This window comes from Jaculus jaculus, chromosome 1 (genome assembly GCF_020740685.1).
Source record: "Jaculus jaculus isolate mJacJac1 chromosome 1, mJacJac1.mat.Y.cur, whole genome shotgun sequence".
NCBI classification, from domain to species: domain Eukaryota; kingdom Metazoa; phylum Chordata; class Mammalia; order Rodentia; family Dipodidae; genus Jaculus; species Jaculus jaculus.
In genome coordinates, this window is record NC_059102.1 from 231,876,590 (window position 1) to 231,892,677 (window position 16,088).

At 48.6% G+C, this 16,088-nt stretch overlaps 1 protein-coding gene across 2 annotated transcripts in view; it reads right to left on the reverse strand.

Moving 5' to 3' along the window:
* Abcc12 (ATP binding cassette subfamily C member 12) overlaps nucleotides 1–16,088 on the reverse strand; it is an 80,978-nt gene that overhangs the window by 48,794 nt on the left and 16,096 nt on the right. For both annotated transcript variants that reach the window (XM_012950214.2, XM_045136603.1), the window contains exons 9-13: nucleotides 15,794–16,072; nucleotides 8,646–8,717; nucleotides 6,194–6,318; nucleotides 2,125–2,197; nucleotides 441–644 (exon numbers count right to left, since the gene is read on the reverse strand). In XM_012950214.2, the coding sequence (XP_012805668.2) occupies nucleotides 441–644; nucleotides 2,125–2,197; nucleotides 6,194–6,318; nucleotides 8,646–8,717; nucleotides 15,794–16,072 (753 nt within the window). The remainder of the gene's footprint in view (nucleotides 1–440; nucleotides 645–2,124; nucleotides 2,198–6,193; nucleotides 6,319–8,645; nucleotides 8,718–15,793; nucleotides 16,073–16,088) is intronic.

The following is a 16,088-nucleotide window of genomic DNA, read 5'->3' on the forward strand; positions in this document are numbered from 1 at the left end:
GGGGGCAGACATTCCCTATCTTATAGAAGTGAAGACTGGGGCATCTGGGCCTTTCATCAAAGGAGTCTACAGCTCCGTCCGATCCAGCCAACGTGACCCTGGCCTCAAGCCTGTCCAGCTTCTGTTGGAGGAAGGGTAGAGCCTAAACTGTTTCTGCCTGGCTCCCCATCTCCTCACCGCCAATGCAGACCTCAGAGTCAACCTGATCCTGGAGAATCTACTCTGTGGCTTGTCCCCTCTGATCCCAAAGATGGTACCAATGGTGGCCATGAACAGACAGATGGGGAACTTGTCAGTGTCTCCTGAATGCCCTGCCCTCTCTACACCATGTTTCGGGGAAGATGGTCTGGATGGGAAAGGCAGGTTTAAACAAGGGTCTCTGTGTACAGCCAGTGCCACACCCAGCCTGAGTCCTCACGGGTCCTGCATGTCCCTGGCACCTGCAATTGATGAGTCACCAAGACAATGGTCTTCCCCCTGAGTGTCTTCTTGATGCACTCTTCAAAGACATGTTTCCCCACATGGGCATCTACGGCTGACAGCGGGTCATCCAGCAGATAGAGCTGACGGTTGGAGTAGACAGCACGGGCCAGGCTGATCCTCTGCCTCTGTCCCCCAGAGAGGTTGACACCCCGCTCTCCAATCTGTGGACAGGGAGAATGGCACTGCTCATCACTGGGCCCAGGCTGCCATCCTATAGCTCTTGGAGATCAGGAGATTCCTGAAGATTCTCAGGACCCTGAGGATAATCCTGCTTGCTTCCTTGTGAAGCAAACATCCCCTGTAGGCAATTCTGTGCTCTGAGAAGACAGGGGACATGTTCCCTTGCTCACCATCACATCCCTTGGGTCCAGCACCACATGGGGCATGGGCTCAGGCATGTCCAACTCCATGGTTTACAGACTGCATCTGACTCAGGAGAACTGTGAATGTAGCCCAACACAAAGGCATACACTTATTTAAAACATTATGAGATTTTGTGTGTGTGTGTGTGTGTGTGTGTGTGTGTGTGTGTTGCGTGCGTGCTTGATTTTTGTAACTGCTTTGTGCAGTTCTCAAGCATGAACTCTGTAGAGAGAAATAAAAATATTGTGTCACAATGTCTAAAGGTTGGATACCCCTGATAGATGCTCAGTAAATATTAACTGAAATGATGAAAAGCCTAGATCACTTACTTCAGAGGAGCCCATCCTCCCAAACCTCCATCATGCTCAGCTGCTCAGCTCTTAAGCTGGATGCCCGGAGCATGACACACAAAACTAGACAAGAAAAGTGTCATGAGCTCACATTATAGCGGGGAGATTTGAACACATGAAAATAGCACCTGGAATACACAGAGCGCTAGGTGGGAAGCATAACTGTGGCGCTTGGAGACTAATTGCTGTGGACTGTGGTAGGACTTGGGAAATTCTCCCTCGGTGGATTTGGGGTTGGAACTGCAGACAGATTACCTGAGATGCTAGGAGGCTGGATACCTGAGCTGACAGGTAGGAGTGTGGAGGCACATCTTACATCTTGGAAGGGGAAGCCAGAGCTAAGTGGATGGCCAGGAGGGCCTACTACTCCTGACAGGTGGAAAGAAGGCCCTAGCATAGGCAGAGCAGGTGGCTCAGCAGAGAAAGGGGTGCAAGTGGGCAGGGGACAGAGGAGGGCGGCACAGTGACTCTGGGTCACCTGAATCAGCAGGCTCAACCCAGGACTGAGCCAGTCTTTTGGACAAGCAGCCCAGGGACAAGGTGTAGGAGGCAACAGCATACTTCTGGGCTGCACAGAGCCAGCCAGGGAGGCTAGACGTGTTCCTAGGACTCCAACTGTGGGGAGTCCTCTTGTCCTCTGCTTTGAGAACAGAGCTGGCTCTTGAGGTGAGGAAGCAGTTTTCACCAGGAACTTTTCCTGATGTGATGGGCAGATTGGGAGTGGGCCCTGGAGGCGACCACACTAATCCAAACACAAGAGTAGGCTTGGTAGCACTTCCAAAGTGATGTTCACCAAGCGTGGTCCCTGGTGGACAATTCATAATGGGCAGGGGCTGACTGTTGCTGATGTTTCCTGACAGCCATGCCTGTAGCATCTAGATGTGGCTCTTGGGCCAGAAGAACTAACGGGATTCCCAGCTCTGCTCACCTCGGTCAGGTCTCCGTAAGGGAGGTTGTTCAGGTCCTGCTGCAGGCCACAGACATGAACCGTGTGCTGATATCTGTGGGCACAGAGGTCAGAATGGTAAGAATGACCCCTGTACTAGTCCTGGGCTGCTTCTGAAGACACCGGCATTATTGCTGGAACAAAGTGAGGTTCAGGCCAGTGCTGTGTTCAAGGCTCCCAAGCCAGTTGCCTTGTCTTTGATGGCCCAAAGGGACCATTCCCTTCATCCCTGGGGCCTCCCCATGACCTGATACAGAGGGGACTCAGGGTTGTTCCCTTCCCTTGTTGGGTTCCTATGATGCAGGGAAGGTAATGCTAGTGTCCGTGAAATCCCAAGGGAGCCATCCGCTGACCTTGCTCCTTGAGTCAGGGAAAGGGGTTGAGTACGTGGACCAAAGTCATTGAAAGTGGATTCTGAGGGGATGCACAACTGAAGCAAGACCATGAATGGAACAAGAGATGTGTGCAGTGGAGCAGCTTAGGGATGGGTGATTACAGGTGTCAACCCTGACATCTACTGAGCCCTTCCGTGCAGAGAGCCTCAAGCCACCTTTCACTCCTTGCAGCTGGAGAAAATAGGACAATGAGACAGAGGATGCCATCTAAGGGGACAGAAGCCAAGCAGGAGTGGGACCCTACTTCTGGGGCCTCCTGAGCTCTCTGCTTTCTCCCTCAGCATCACCCCCTTGTCAAGCCTTGGGAATCTGAGTTCTGAGGCCCTGCCATCTAGGTACAATCAAGCTGCTGGGACAAGCACCTTGTTCTAATGAACATAAAAATTCTACTCATGCCCAGAAAGAAGTCCAACCCTTGGGAACTCTGGCACCCAGGATCTGGTGGGATATGTAAGCTCCTATTTGCTGTGTACTTCAGTCCCAGACATCCTCACCATGAGAAGACTTGTCCCAGGGGTACCACAGTCACCACATTGTCAGAAACCGGCCACTGCACTGAAGGGCTGGTGTGCCTGGCAGCAATTGTGGTGATGTTCCATCCAAGTAACTATCAGACCCCACAACTAGGTCCAAGGATTATGTCTTACTTGACAAGCTGCCTGCTTCTGCTGGGGGTGGTTGGTGAGTAAATGATTAATGACCTCATCCTCACCATCTTCATCATTATCATCTCATTATCATCATTACCATCAATTTCAAGGTCCTCCTTTCTTTGAGGTATGACAGAGAGTGGGCTTTACATTATTTAGTCCCCGCACTTTCCCAGTAAAAGGGCAGACGCAAGGGAGAGCATGTGGCAGACATGAGAAGCTGCCCTTTGGGTGTCACATTGGCCCCTTGACAGATTCCAGTGCAGATCCTGGCATAGCCCTGAGCATCAGGTCCATGTGTCAACTTGGTTCTATAGCATACAAAATGGCCAAAGGTTTTCAAATCAGAATGGCCTGGGTTTGAATTCAGAAGGGTGACTTAACAAGTGACTGTACCTCCCTGGGGATGCAGTCTCTTCCACTCTCCATGCAGTATGACACAATTAATCAGTCACTGGTTGCTGCAACAAATCACCCCTGACAATAGCGACTTAAGGAGGAAATGCTTGTAGCTGAGGGCATGCAGTCCATGGTGTCAGGGAAGGCATGCAGCGGGAGCATGGAGCAGCTGGTGACATTCAGTCAGGAAACAGAGAGAGATGAATGCTGGTGCTCAGCCAGCTCTCTCCTCTTTATGCAGTCTAGGATGGCCCACTCTTGAGATGGTGCCACCCTCATTTAGGTGGGCCTTCCTACCTCATTTAACCTAATCTAAAAAAAAAAAAAAAATCCCTCACACTCATTCCCAGGGATTTGTTTCCACGGTAATTCTAAACTGACAACTGAGATTGGCCATCACAAGCAAGGCCACCAGCACAATGGCTTGTGCTGCAAATTCTCTATCAGTGGAGTTGATATTATTACCTTTAACTGTGAGGCTGAGGTTGCTCAGCACATCCTTACCTCTCTAACCTCCCATCTTCCACCCCTCTGGTTCTTGTGGCTCTAAGAGCCGCAGTTTCTACCCCAGAAGCCAAAGCTTTGCTAACAATACCTCCTACAAAGGATGCACCCAGGCACTCTTCCAGGACTAATTCAATTTTCCCTGGTCCCTCATGACCTCTGCTGTCTTTGAACACTCCAGCCAAGCCTGCACCACTCAGCACATCCCCCCTTGACACGCTGCCATTTCTGTGAGTAGCATTTAGCCCCTTCTGGACCCAAGCTCTGAAATATCCTCCATAGGCTCGTGTTTTGCTCCCCAGTTGATGGTGCTGTTGGGGGAGGGAGAAGTAGGTCACTGGAGTTGGGCCTGTGAGGTTTAGATCCAACTGGCCTTTGGGTTCCTGTTCGGCTTCATGGACTGCTATGGTGTAAACAGCCTTTGCCACACACTCCCACGGCCATGAACTGAGCTACTCCACAATGCCTTCCTACCATAATGGACTCAACCTCTCTGAAACCATGAGCCAAAACAAATCTTCCTTTACTGGTTTCCGTCACAGTGATGCCTAAGTTTCTAATACAAGCCCCTAAGAAGCTGTGGTGGTTTGAATGTGAATGTGTTTACCCCCACTCCCCATAGTCTCAGGAATATTTGATTAAGGTTAAGCTTCCTACTTAAGTCTCCAGTAGCCTATTGGAGGAGATGTCATTGGGAGCAGATCTTGTAGACCAGCCCTAGGGTGTATAAGGATCTCTAGCTGTTCGTGTTTGCTGGCTGTTGCTGGTGTCTCTCTGCTATGAATCTATGGAGGTAGACAAGCTTCTTCCACCATAATAGAATGTCTCCTGGATTCTGGAAGCCTGAAATAAACCCTTTCCTCCCATAAGTTGCTACTGGTCTGATGTTTGTCCCAGCAATGCAAAAATAACTACAGTTGGAGCAAAGATTCGAGAGACATGGCTATGTCTCTCATAGTTCCCAGTGCATGGAAGGCATTTGATAAAACATTTGCCCTCTGCACTTCCGTATTGGTAAATGAAGTCACTCTTCTTCTGGCCTGCTTTTGTGGATGTAAAGGTATCCCGAGGGGGTTGTGGTCAAGAGTCTGAGCAGAGCAATATGGCTGGTGTCAAAGACTTCTACCCCTGATCAGAACTTTCTGTCACATCTGCGCCTCCTCTTGAGGAGTGTCAGCCAGGGAAGGAGAGGTTAACTGACGCCCTGTTCAGAATATACCTGCTGGCCAATGCCAACCATGGGGGCAGGGTTTGTGGGTTCCAAAAATGAGAGGAGAAAGTCCAAACTGTAAGTGGATTCCTAAGATCAACTTTCTTCTTACTTGGGTACCATGGTATTGAGGAAGTTTCTGAGTAGCCTGGCTGTCAGGCAGCTCCAAGGGGAACAAATGATACTGAATCTCAAGACACAAGTCCAAGAGTCAAGTCTACCACTTAATAGCTTTGGTCTTGGGCCAGTCAACTTGCCTGTCTGGGCTTCAGCTTCCTCATCTATGAAATGAGGGTGTAATGTAATGTAATGTAATCTCCCCTAGCTGGGTCTAGATGGATTCATATGGGAGAATTACATGACACCATGTCAGAGTTAGCAAAGAGCCCTAAGAAGGCATTACTTTTCAGATCTTAATGATAATGGCCCAACATGAAATAAGTATAGCCAGAACTTTGTCATATTTCATTAGACCATTTTGAGGACAGCAACAACAAAATATTCCGACAGTGCCACTGTGTGACTTAACAAGGTCAAGGCTGACTAATTGCATGCCTCCTGCTTGTGACCTCAAGCAAAGTTTTGGTTACTTCGCCTAAATCAAAATTGCATTTTTCTCTAGTCAGACAACATATGCCCTGTTACAGAGAACCTCAGAACATATGGTACTATGCAGGCTCTTCTCACTGTACCATGCAGTCACAGGTCTGCAGGATGTGCCTCTCCTAAACTCCTGGGCCAAGGAGAGAAAACCCAGCGCCTGTGTAGATCCTGTGAGTTTCCCCAGATCTCATTAAAGGAACCCCCATAGCCGACATTACCAATGACATCAGCGCCTGCCTGAGTAGACCAGCTATCACCGGGCCTCCCTCATCCTTTACGAGCTCTATTACCTTTGGTGATTGTACGTCTCTCCAAATAAGATGTTCTCTCGCACATTTCCATGGAAGATCCAGGCTTGCTGGGAAACATAGGCCAAGGGACCATTGACAGCCACGACCCCTTTCTGCAACCGCATCTAGAGCGACAATACCAGAGAGCCCTCAGAAGCCAGGTCCCAAGGCCTCTTTTCTGAGTGCCCAAGGCACCCAGCTGCCCTCTTATTCCATGAGCACTGGTGACAAGAGGGCAAGAGGGCTGACAGATGTCCACCCGACTGTGCAACTGTGGGTGCCAAGGCCAGGCACCTGCAAGGGCCAGGCAGAGAGGCTAGGAAAGAGGCAGCTCTGAATCTTGCTACCAACGTGGGCACCTGGCACACATATCATACCCCTGGGCTAACTACATCAAGACACCCTGTGTGTGAACTGGGTCCACCCCTCATTACTCAGATCCCTGGGAGCAGGGAGCAGCTACAACATAGAAGTAGTGGCCCCGGAGTGCCTCATCGTAACAAAGCAGCCTCGACTTGGTCACACAGTGGAGACCATGCAAGATCACAGGCCTGGTGTGGCCCAAGTTGATTTTTTTTCAAGAGGAGCGGTAAATCTACTTTCACGTGGAGCTTTGAGACTATTGAGAGATCAATTAGAAAATGACCATAGGCTCTGGTTTGTGACCCTGCATATAAAGAGATTTAAGCTGGCTCTGCATAATGGGCTTCTGATAGACAATGGTAGATATTAGTGGTGACAAAATGTCCAAAGCTATCCAGAGGGGGGACGTGCAGCAAAGACTACAGTGCTCAGGGCCAGTGCCCACAGGGCGGCAGCAGTGTGGCTGAGCAGGGAAGATGTCAATGGACCAGGTGCCATTACACCTCGGGAATGGTCAAGAGACAATGAATTAGACTTTAGAGAGGAGGTAATGACATTCACAAGAACAGTACTGGAACTGTCAGTAAAGTGTGTAGGTACCTTCCAGACACTGTGCTGAACATAGTTACTATGCCAATCACTACGCCTGGTCTTGGGGAATTAACCTAAAACTAACTATTATGAACATTATTTCATTTAATCCTCACTACAACTCTCTCTAGCCATTTTATAGATGAGGAAATAAAGTCAGAGAGGTCAACTTCTTTGCCCAAGGCTAAACGGCAGTTGAGACAAGTAATGAACTCTTGGGCACTCTGGAGCCTATAGGCTTAACTCCTATGCCACCCTGTCTCCCCCATGGTCCCATAAGGGGCCCAGTCCCATCACTGTCTTATGGGAGATGGAGTCTATTTTTTCTCTGAGAAATTCCAAAGGAATAGATCAGAGGGCAGAAGAGGTGGGTTGCACTCTCATAGTCATTAATGGGCTGTGAAGACTTGAGCTTCCCAGTACTGAAGTCTGAGCACAGGCTAGGTCATACACTATCCGGGAACCTACGGTGTTAGGTGGAGAGCGAGGCCGGGTCACCTTCATCATGCCCACTGACTCGAGGGGACTCACAGAGGTGCACACACCGGACCCCAGAACAGGGTGCTTCAGGAGCCCACCCAACCCAGCTCCCACCTCGCTTCGGGGCAGAGCAGAGGCAATCATCCTCCCTGGAGAGGGTTGAAGAGGCATAGAGAAGTCACCCACATTTAAGCTTGCATCGCTTATGCCCCCATTCTGGTGGGACCCGACTGAGCTTTGTGTCCTCATTTCTTCAGAGCTCTTCCAAATCCTCTCAATGACAGGCAATGCCAGCTGCTCAGCCTCCTCTTTAGGAGCAGCCATGGGGAGAAGGAGGAACTATTATTTTCCCCAAAAAGCATTTTATTGATTTAGGGCGCAACAAGTAAACTATGACAGCATGAAGGCCACCTGTCAATCTAACTGGTCTCACCATGTCCCTCGGGCTCCACAGCTAGCCGTGGTAGCAAAGGGACAAGACTTGGGTCTCCCCCTCATCTCACACAAGGTTTTCCGTGGGACTGGTTTGCATCGCTGCCTCCAAGCCCTTATTAAGCCACCCACCCCTTCCTCAGTGCTGGGGACATGGAGACAAGTGGTGGAAAGATGCACAGCAAGTCAGCAAGAGCCTCAGGCTCCCCATGTTTTCCACCAAACTGCTTTGGTGGCTTCGTAAATCAGGACACTCCAAGTCATAGGGGGAAGCCATGGATCTAATGACTCATCGCTTCTTTTAAGCAAGGTGAGCCTCAAGCAAGGAAGCCATCATCATTTCACACATACACACACACCATCAGGGGGCAAACCCAAGGATGTGTGAACATTCTGGCCCTTTCTAGCCAAGGGGCAGAGAGATGCCAAGTGCATTCATCCCAGGAAATCGTCATCAGCCATGTGCACAGCAACCGCATGCAGCCAAACCCGGCCAAGGCTCTGCAGAGCCCCTAGGTCCCCAAACACGACCAGAAGGACATCCTTGCATTGTGCATTATCTTCCCAGCTCTGACCACACACTTACCTGTCCTAGGAGAGCTGAAATGAGGGAGCTCTTCCCACTTCCAACATTCCCACATATTCCCAACACCTTCCCCTGTCAGAAAAGTAGAGATAAGATAGTCACTCCCCTACAGTCTCAGAGGTCCTTGGGCCAAAGGTGTCACTCCCATACTGTATTGCCAGGCCAGGCAGGGACAAGCAGTTACTGCTGGCTCTCTGTGGTGACAGGAGCAGTAGCAGCATCACCCCCAGGCCTAGTATAGTACCCGCAGCCCGGGAGGAGGCAGGGACATGAGTGAGTTTTAATTAAGCGCTCCCTCACCCAGCTAGTAGAGTGCCCGCAGGGCTTCTGGAAGCCGTGCTCACACACTGATGTGAACTAGCCTTACGCCAGTCTGAGAGACACAGGGCCTGGACATGAGGGTTGTCTTATGCCCAGACACTGAGAAAGCAAGTCTAATAGAAAGCAACAGGAGATCTATGGCCCAGGGGGGAGCAAGGAAAGCCTTTGAAATATGGAGAGCTGGGTGATTTCAGAAGTCATTTTTTAAACAAATTTCTTCACTGTAACAACCCAATTTAAATTACCGAGTCATTCCTCTACTTTTAACACATTGCGATCATGGATTGCTTTGTAGCTGCAGATATCTTAATTCAACTATCATCATCACCGAGCCTCTATGATGTACCCAGCACTGTTCGGAGCACCTGCTGTAACTGACTCGGAGGCCACGGCAGAGATGCACGTGCTGGAGCCCAGGGCAATTAGTTCCCAGCTGCCCAACAGACAGACACAATGGGTGGATCCTGTGTTGGCCCTCATAGAGCCTATGGTTTAGATGGGGCAGATGGACAGGAAGAGAAACAAATGGAATGCAGCATTCATCAAATGCGCATCACAGAAAAAATAAAATGTCAGGAAAGCAACAAGAAAAGGAGTAGAAGCGAGGTGTGGTGGTACACACCTTTAATGCCAGCATTTGGGAGGCAAAGGGAAGAGGATCACTGTGACTTCGAGGCCACTCTCAGACTACATAGTGAATTCCAGGCCAGCCTGGGCAAGAGTGAGACCCTACCTTTGGAAAAAGAAAAAGAAAGAAAGAAGGGAAGGAAGGAAGGAAGGAAAGAAGGAAGGAAGGAAGGAAGGAAGGAAGGAAGGAAGGAAGGAAGGAAGGAAGGAAGGAAGGAAGGAAGGAAAAAGAAAGAGGTACAAGGGAATCCTCACTGGGAAGGTAGATGTGCGAGCTTACATTTGATTAACAGCAGCTTGTGCTGCAGGGGCAGGCAGCACCAGGAGGGAAGGTGATACAGGAACACGCTGAAATGTGTACTATTAAGCCAGCCACACAGGCAGCAAGTGATATTCCAATGCACAAGGAGCCAGCAAGTGGACGAGGGCCTCACATACACCGGCTCCATGCTTGAGGAAGCTCTGGGAAATTGAAGACAGTTTTATACCCTGACACTCCCTTTACTGTCCGAGGGTTGTTTAACAAAAGTTTACCAGTCTGGGTGGTACATAGAGCTCTCTTGGCCAGATGAAGAACTAGCCCTTGGAAGATGGCCAGTGTATACTCAAGAGGTCCTAGGCACATGGTCAGGTCCCAGGGAACCCAACCCAGATGACACTGAGGAAGACCTGAAGTTAGACCAGGCTACACAGACCTCTAGGAGAACAGCCTGTGTAGAGAGTGAAGTAGAAGCATGTCTGCTTCTGTGTTCAAACAGACGCTGCGCATAGCGCACTCTAGAACATGTACAAGTAGGCCGGCTTCAACTCCTTAGGGAAAAGAGGAGGCCAACTATGGCTCCTTTCCCACCCTAAACTGGACCAGATGAGCTCAGCACCTTCCTGCCCCACACAGCAGGTGACAGCTACCATCTGCCATCAGTGACTCCTCAGACATCTTTACTGAATGCCAGGCAATATGCTAGGCACTGAGGATAAAACAATGATCAGGAGGCTGGAATGTCAGCTCAGTGGTTAAAGGAGCCTGCTGGAAAAGCCTGCCAGCCTGGGCTCGATTCCCCAGTCCTGGAATAAAGCCAGATGCACAAGATGGCGCATGTCTCTGGAGTTCATTTGTAGTGGCAAGACTCTGACTCACCTTCTCTCTCTTTCTCTCTCTCTCCTCACAAATAAATATAAATATATTTTTGAAGCAATTATCAGGACAGATGCAATCTTCTAGTGCCCTGTGTATCATTGAAACTGACCCTTTAATCCCAGTAGAAGGACTTAAGAGTCTGGGATATTATGAAGACTTGAAGGACAAAAGACTGAGGTGTGGGGTGCTCCCTTTGGGCATCCTTTGAGTCCTGGCCATGTCTTGGGGCCAGGGTAAGAGCTTTCTAGACTCATTTTTTATCTTCAACAGAAAGCTCATGAAGCTTGCATGGCCTGGGCTTCTGGTTATTCAGTGGTTCACTCTGCAGATCTGATCCAGAGCACTACAGCACGCACTGAGCTTGGAGCTGAGGGCGTAGCTCTGAACAACACACCCTGACCTCATCCTGGAGAACAAAGTCTAATGGAATCGTGGAGCTAAATTTGGAAGAAAAAAAAGATCACTTAAATGGCCTGAATTTATAGCAGTTGAGGGCAGCACTTAAGCTGGACATGATTGTTACGGGGAAAAGGCAGCAATGATTGCTATAGCCATTGAGGCTTACTATAAGCTTAGTGCTTTTTTATATGGTCTGTCTGTTCTCACAACCACCTTGTGAAGTGGGGGCTATTATAAAAATCCATGTAGCAGGCAAAGAGACAGACACACTTCAGGATGTACCCAAGATCAAGTCGTGGGTAAGTGCCTGGGCCTGGCAGTGAGGTCCACCAGGCTCCAGAGACAAAGCCTTCATTCCCACAATGGTGCTCTAACTTTATGTCCTACTTGGTTCACAGAAATACTGACCATGTCCTTGATGCACAAATCCAGACATTACCTATGTACTGAAAAGAGCATGAAGCAAGAAATTGTGGGGGTGAGGGGGGCTCAAAGACAGTTCTTTATGAAATGATATCCACTTCCTAATCCCGTGTCACTTGGGAGTGGCCAGGTGCTCTCCCTCAGAGGCAAGGTGGATGACAAGAAGGTTAGTGGCTGCACTCAGCAGGACTTGACTGGGATCTGAGCTCAGGGGCACTCGGCACGCCAAATACCAGACACTGTTTTCAGTGAGTATGTGGCAGATGGCCCTGTGAACTGCAAGAGGGGCCCATCTCCACTCTGGTTACTGAGCTTAATATTGTGTGATAAATAAGAACCTCTCCTTCTATAGTGTTTGCACAGGGGAAACGGTGGTCAACAAGATGGAGATTAATGCCAAGCTCTCTGAAACAAGACCAACACCGTCCTCCCTGGAGTGCCTCTGAGGGATCCCAGAGCGAGTGGATGCATGTGAGGAGCAGCAGAAGGCCCAGCATTCCCTAAGTCCATAGCCTCATCTAAAGGATCTACCCGCGCTACCTCTGGGGGAAGGAAGCTCATGGTGTCTGGCCAGCTTGGCTCTGGCACAATTTGCTGAGTTGGTTGGACATTATAGTTCGCTTCAAAAAAATTATTTATTTGCAAACACAGAGAGCAAGTGAATATGGGCATGCTGGGCCCCTTGTTGCTGCAAATGAACTCTAGATGCATGCACCACTTTGTGTGTCCGGCTGTACATGGGTACTGGGGAATTAACCTGGGCCAGCAGGCTTTGCAATCAAGTGCCTATAGCCTTTGAGCTATCTTCCCAGCCCTGCAGTTTGCTTTTATAAAAATACCTTTTAAATTTTATTTTATTTTTTTGAGAGAGAGCCAGAAAGGGAGAGAAAGACAGAGAGAGAGATTGGGCATGCCAGGGCCTTTAGGCGCTGCAAATGAACTCCAGGTACATGTGCCACCTTGTGTATCTGGCTTACGGGAGTCCTGGGGAATCGAACCTGGGTCCTTTGGCTTTGCAGGCAAGTGCTGCAACTGCTAAGACAGCCCCCCAGCCCCAGTTTTCTTCTTTAAAAAAAATAATTTAGCTGGGTGTGGTGGCACACGCCTTTAATCCCAGCACTTGGGAGGCAGAGGTAGGAGGATCGCCATGAGTTCAAGGCCACCCTGAGACTTCATAGTTAATTCCAGGTCAGCCTGGACCAGAGTGAGACCCTACCTCGAAAAACCGAAAAAAAATATTTTATTTATGTATTTGAGAGAGACAGAGAGAGAAGAGACACGTTGGGGATCTCCTGCCACTACAAACTCCAGATGCATGCCACTTTGTGCATCTGGCTTTATGTGGATACTGAGGGATGGAACCTGGGTCCTTAGGCTTTTCAGGCAAGCATCTTAACTGCTGAGCCATTTCTCCAGTCCCAGTTTGCTTTCATAAGAGTATTTTGTGGTGGTTAAGAGTGCAGGCAAGGGCTGGAGAGATGGCTTAGTGGTTAAGTGCTTGCCTGTGAAGCCTAAGGACCCCAGTTCAAGGCTCGCTTCCCCAGGTCCCACGTTAGCCAGATGCACAAGGGGGCGCACATGTCTGGAGTTCGTTTGCAGAGGCTGGAAGCCCTGGCGCGCCCATTCTCTCTCTCTCCCTCTATCTGTCTTTCTCTCTATGTCTGTCGCTCTCAAATAAATAAATAAATAAAAATTTTTTAAAAATAAAAAAGAGTGCAGGCAAGAAGATGGTAAGTTCCAAGCAAGTCTTGGCTATAAACAACAATAAAAAAAAAAAAAGAGCTGGGCGTGGTGGCACACGCCTTTAATCCCAGCACTCAGGAGGCAGAGGTAGGAGGATCACTGTGAGTTCCAAGCTACCCTGAGAGTACACAGTCAGCCTGGGCTAGAGCAAGACCCCACCTCAAAAAAAAAAAAAAAAAATTCAGGCTGGAATTAAAGCACAGTGAATTCGCAGCCCTCCTCCACTCGCTAAAGAAGTGACTTGGGCCAAGTCACTCAGCAGCTTTGTGCTTTGCCCTATTCAGACACAAAGTGGGGTAATGATCAGCACGGCTAAATCAATCAATTAATGTGCTTGGCAAATAGGTTATTGCTATCTGTCTTAACATTCCACTATAAAATTAGGGAGAAATCTAAAAAGATTTATGAAAGCCTCTAGGCTTGAGACTTGGTGCTTATAATAAAATGTCCATTCAACACTGTAAGTGCTAAGAACTTGACATGTCATTTCGTTGTAGGATGCTTGCATAACACACACAAAGGCTTGGGTTCTATTCCCAGTACTTCCAGAAAACAACAACGTAACTGGCAAGCTAGTGGAACACACTTGTAATCCAGCACTCAAGAGGCTAGGGTAAGAGGCTGGCTAGTCTAGTTCATGGCCAGCCTGAGCTGCATCGTAAGACTCAAAAACACAGTAAAACAAGTTGCATTTAAAATCAGAGGTCGTATAAGACCATCTTCTTTAAATTTATGGAGGATGCCTCCACTATTCATGTATGCTATTTTTTTTTATTTTTTAATTCTTTTATTAACAACTTCCATGATTATAAAAAATACCCCATGGTGATACCCTCCCCCCCCCTTTGAAACTCCACTCTCCATCATACCCCCTCCCCATCTCAATCAGTCTCTCTTTTACTTTAGATGTCTTGATCTTTTCCTCCTCTTATGGTGGTCTTATGCAGGTAGCATGTACACTATTTTTTAAAAAGATTTTTATTTATTTATTTACAAGCAGAGAGATAGAGACAGAAGGAATGGGCATGCCAGGCCCTCGTGCTACTAAAAATGAACTACAATGCATGTGCCACTTTGTGCCTCTGGCTTTACAAGAGTTTTGGTGAAACAAACTCAGGTCATCAGGCTTTGCAAGAAAGTGCATTTAGCTACTGAGCTCTCTCTCCAACCTCCATGTACATAGTTTTAAAATCGTCAGATGAGGCGGGGAGAAAGAAAACCTACTTAGAGCTATCCCACTTCCATCTATAGCTCACACTGAATTTTATGAGGATTGCGAAGGCCGTGGCTATGCCGTACAAGTAAGATGGACGGAGGCCATACCTTTAGAACCCACACCCACTGCTACAGTCTGTGTGCTGAACGTTCCCAGAGATTCATGTGTGAAAGGTTTGGTTCTGAGCCGGCGTGGTGGCACACGCCTTTAATCCCAGCGCTCGGAAGGCAGAGGTAGGAGGATCACCGTGAATTTGAGGCTACCCCGAGACTACGTAGTGAAGTCCAGGTCAGCCTGAGCTAGAGTGAGATCCTACCTCAAAAAAAACAAAAAAAAAAAAGTTTGGCTCTCAGAGTACCACTATTGGGAGGCAGTGTTGACTTTTGGGAAGAGAGGCCTTGGGGACGATCTTTAGGTAATTGCAGACATGTCTTCAAAAGTGATTGTGAGATGCCAGATCTTCTGTTTCTTGGCACATGATATAAGTGACTTGTAACAGTACCCACACTCCACCACAATAAAGTCCCCTTGTCAGGGGCTTACATCTATCTCTCCAGCCGCCTATCTTGAACTGCAACCTCCAAAACTGAGTCAAAAATAAACTCTCTGAGCTGGGGTGTGGTGGTACATGCCTGTAATCCCACCACTTGGGAGGCAGAGGTAGGAGGATAGCTGTGAGTTCAAGGCCACCCTAAGACTACATAGTGAGTTCCAGGTCAACCTGAGCTACAGTGAGACCCTACCTCAAAAAATAAATAAATAAATAGAATAAACTCTCTGTCTCCCTTTGTGTGTGTGTTTTTGTGTGTGTGTGTGTGTTTGCTTTGTGTATTTTTGTGTGCGTGTTTTTGTGTTTGTGCATGTGTGTAGTTGTGTGTGCTATGTGCACACATATTTGTGCAGATGTATACTCCCTACATACAAATGTGCAGAGGCTGGAGGATATCAGTGTTCTCTTCCATTGCTCTTCTGCCTCATTTACTGCGACCATCTCTCACTGAAGCTGCATTGGCCAATCTGGGAGCTCCAGCAAGTCTCCTGCCTCCAGCCTCTCCTTCCCCCCACCAGCATTGTGGTTATAGGCCCGTGTGGCCCTGCCCAGCTTTTTTATGTGGGTTCTGAGAATCAACCTCAGGTCCTCATGTTTGTACAGCAAGTGTTGTTTAGTGCTGAGCCTTCTCCCCAGCCCCCACCTTTTCTCTCTATAGATTAGTTGCCCCCAGGGATTTAATTTCCCCATGTATTTCATTATACTAATGCAAAGCTGACTGACACACTCACCTTTCTCACCACAAAGCTGATATTGTGAAGAACCGACTTGGGTCTGTCACTTTGCCCCTCTGGGCCGGCAACCTCCTGGGCTGGTGAGCTCTGCTCACCGTTTACCTCTGGCCTCTGTTTCTTGAAAAAGCAGCTTTTCTGGTCCCGTGCTTTCTTTGGCTCACCTCTGCTGACGGTTTCTTGCTCCCATGTCAGAGTGGCATTTGCTAAAAGCAAGATAGTATCTGGGTCTTCTGGTTGGGTGACGTAAGACGGGGGGCTTTTCGCTATGAGAATTTTCTAAGATTAAAGAGAC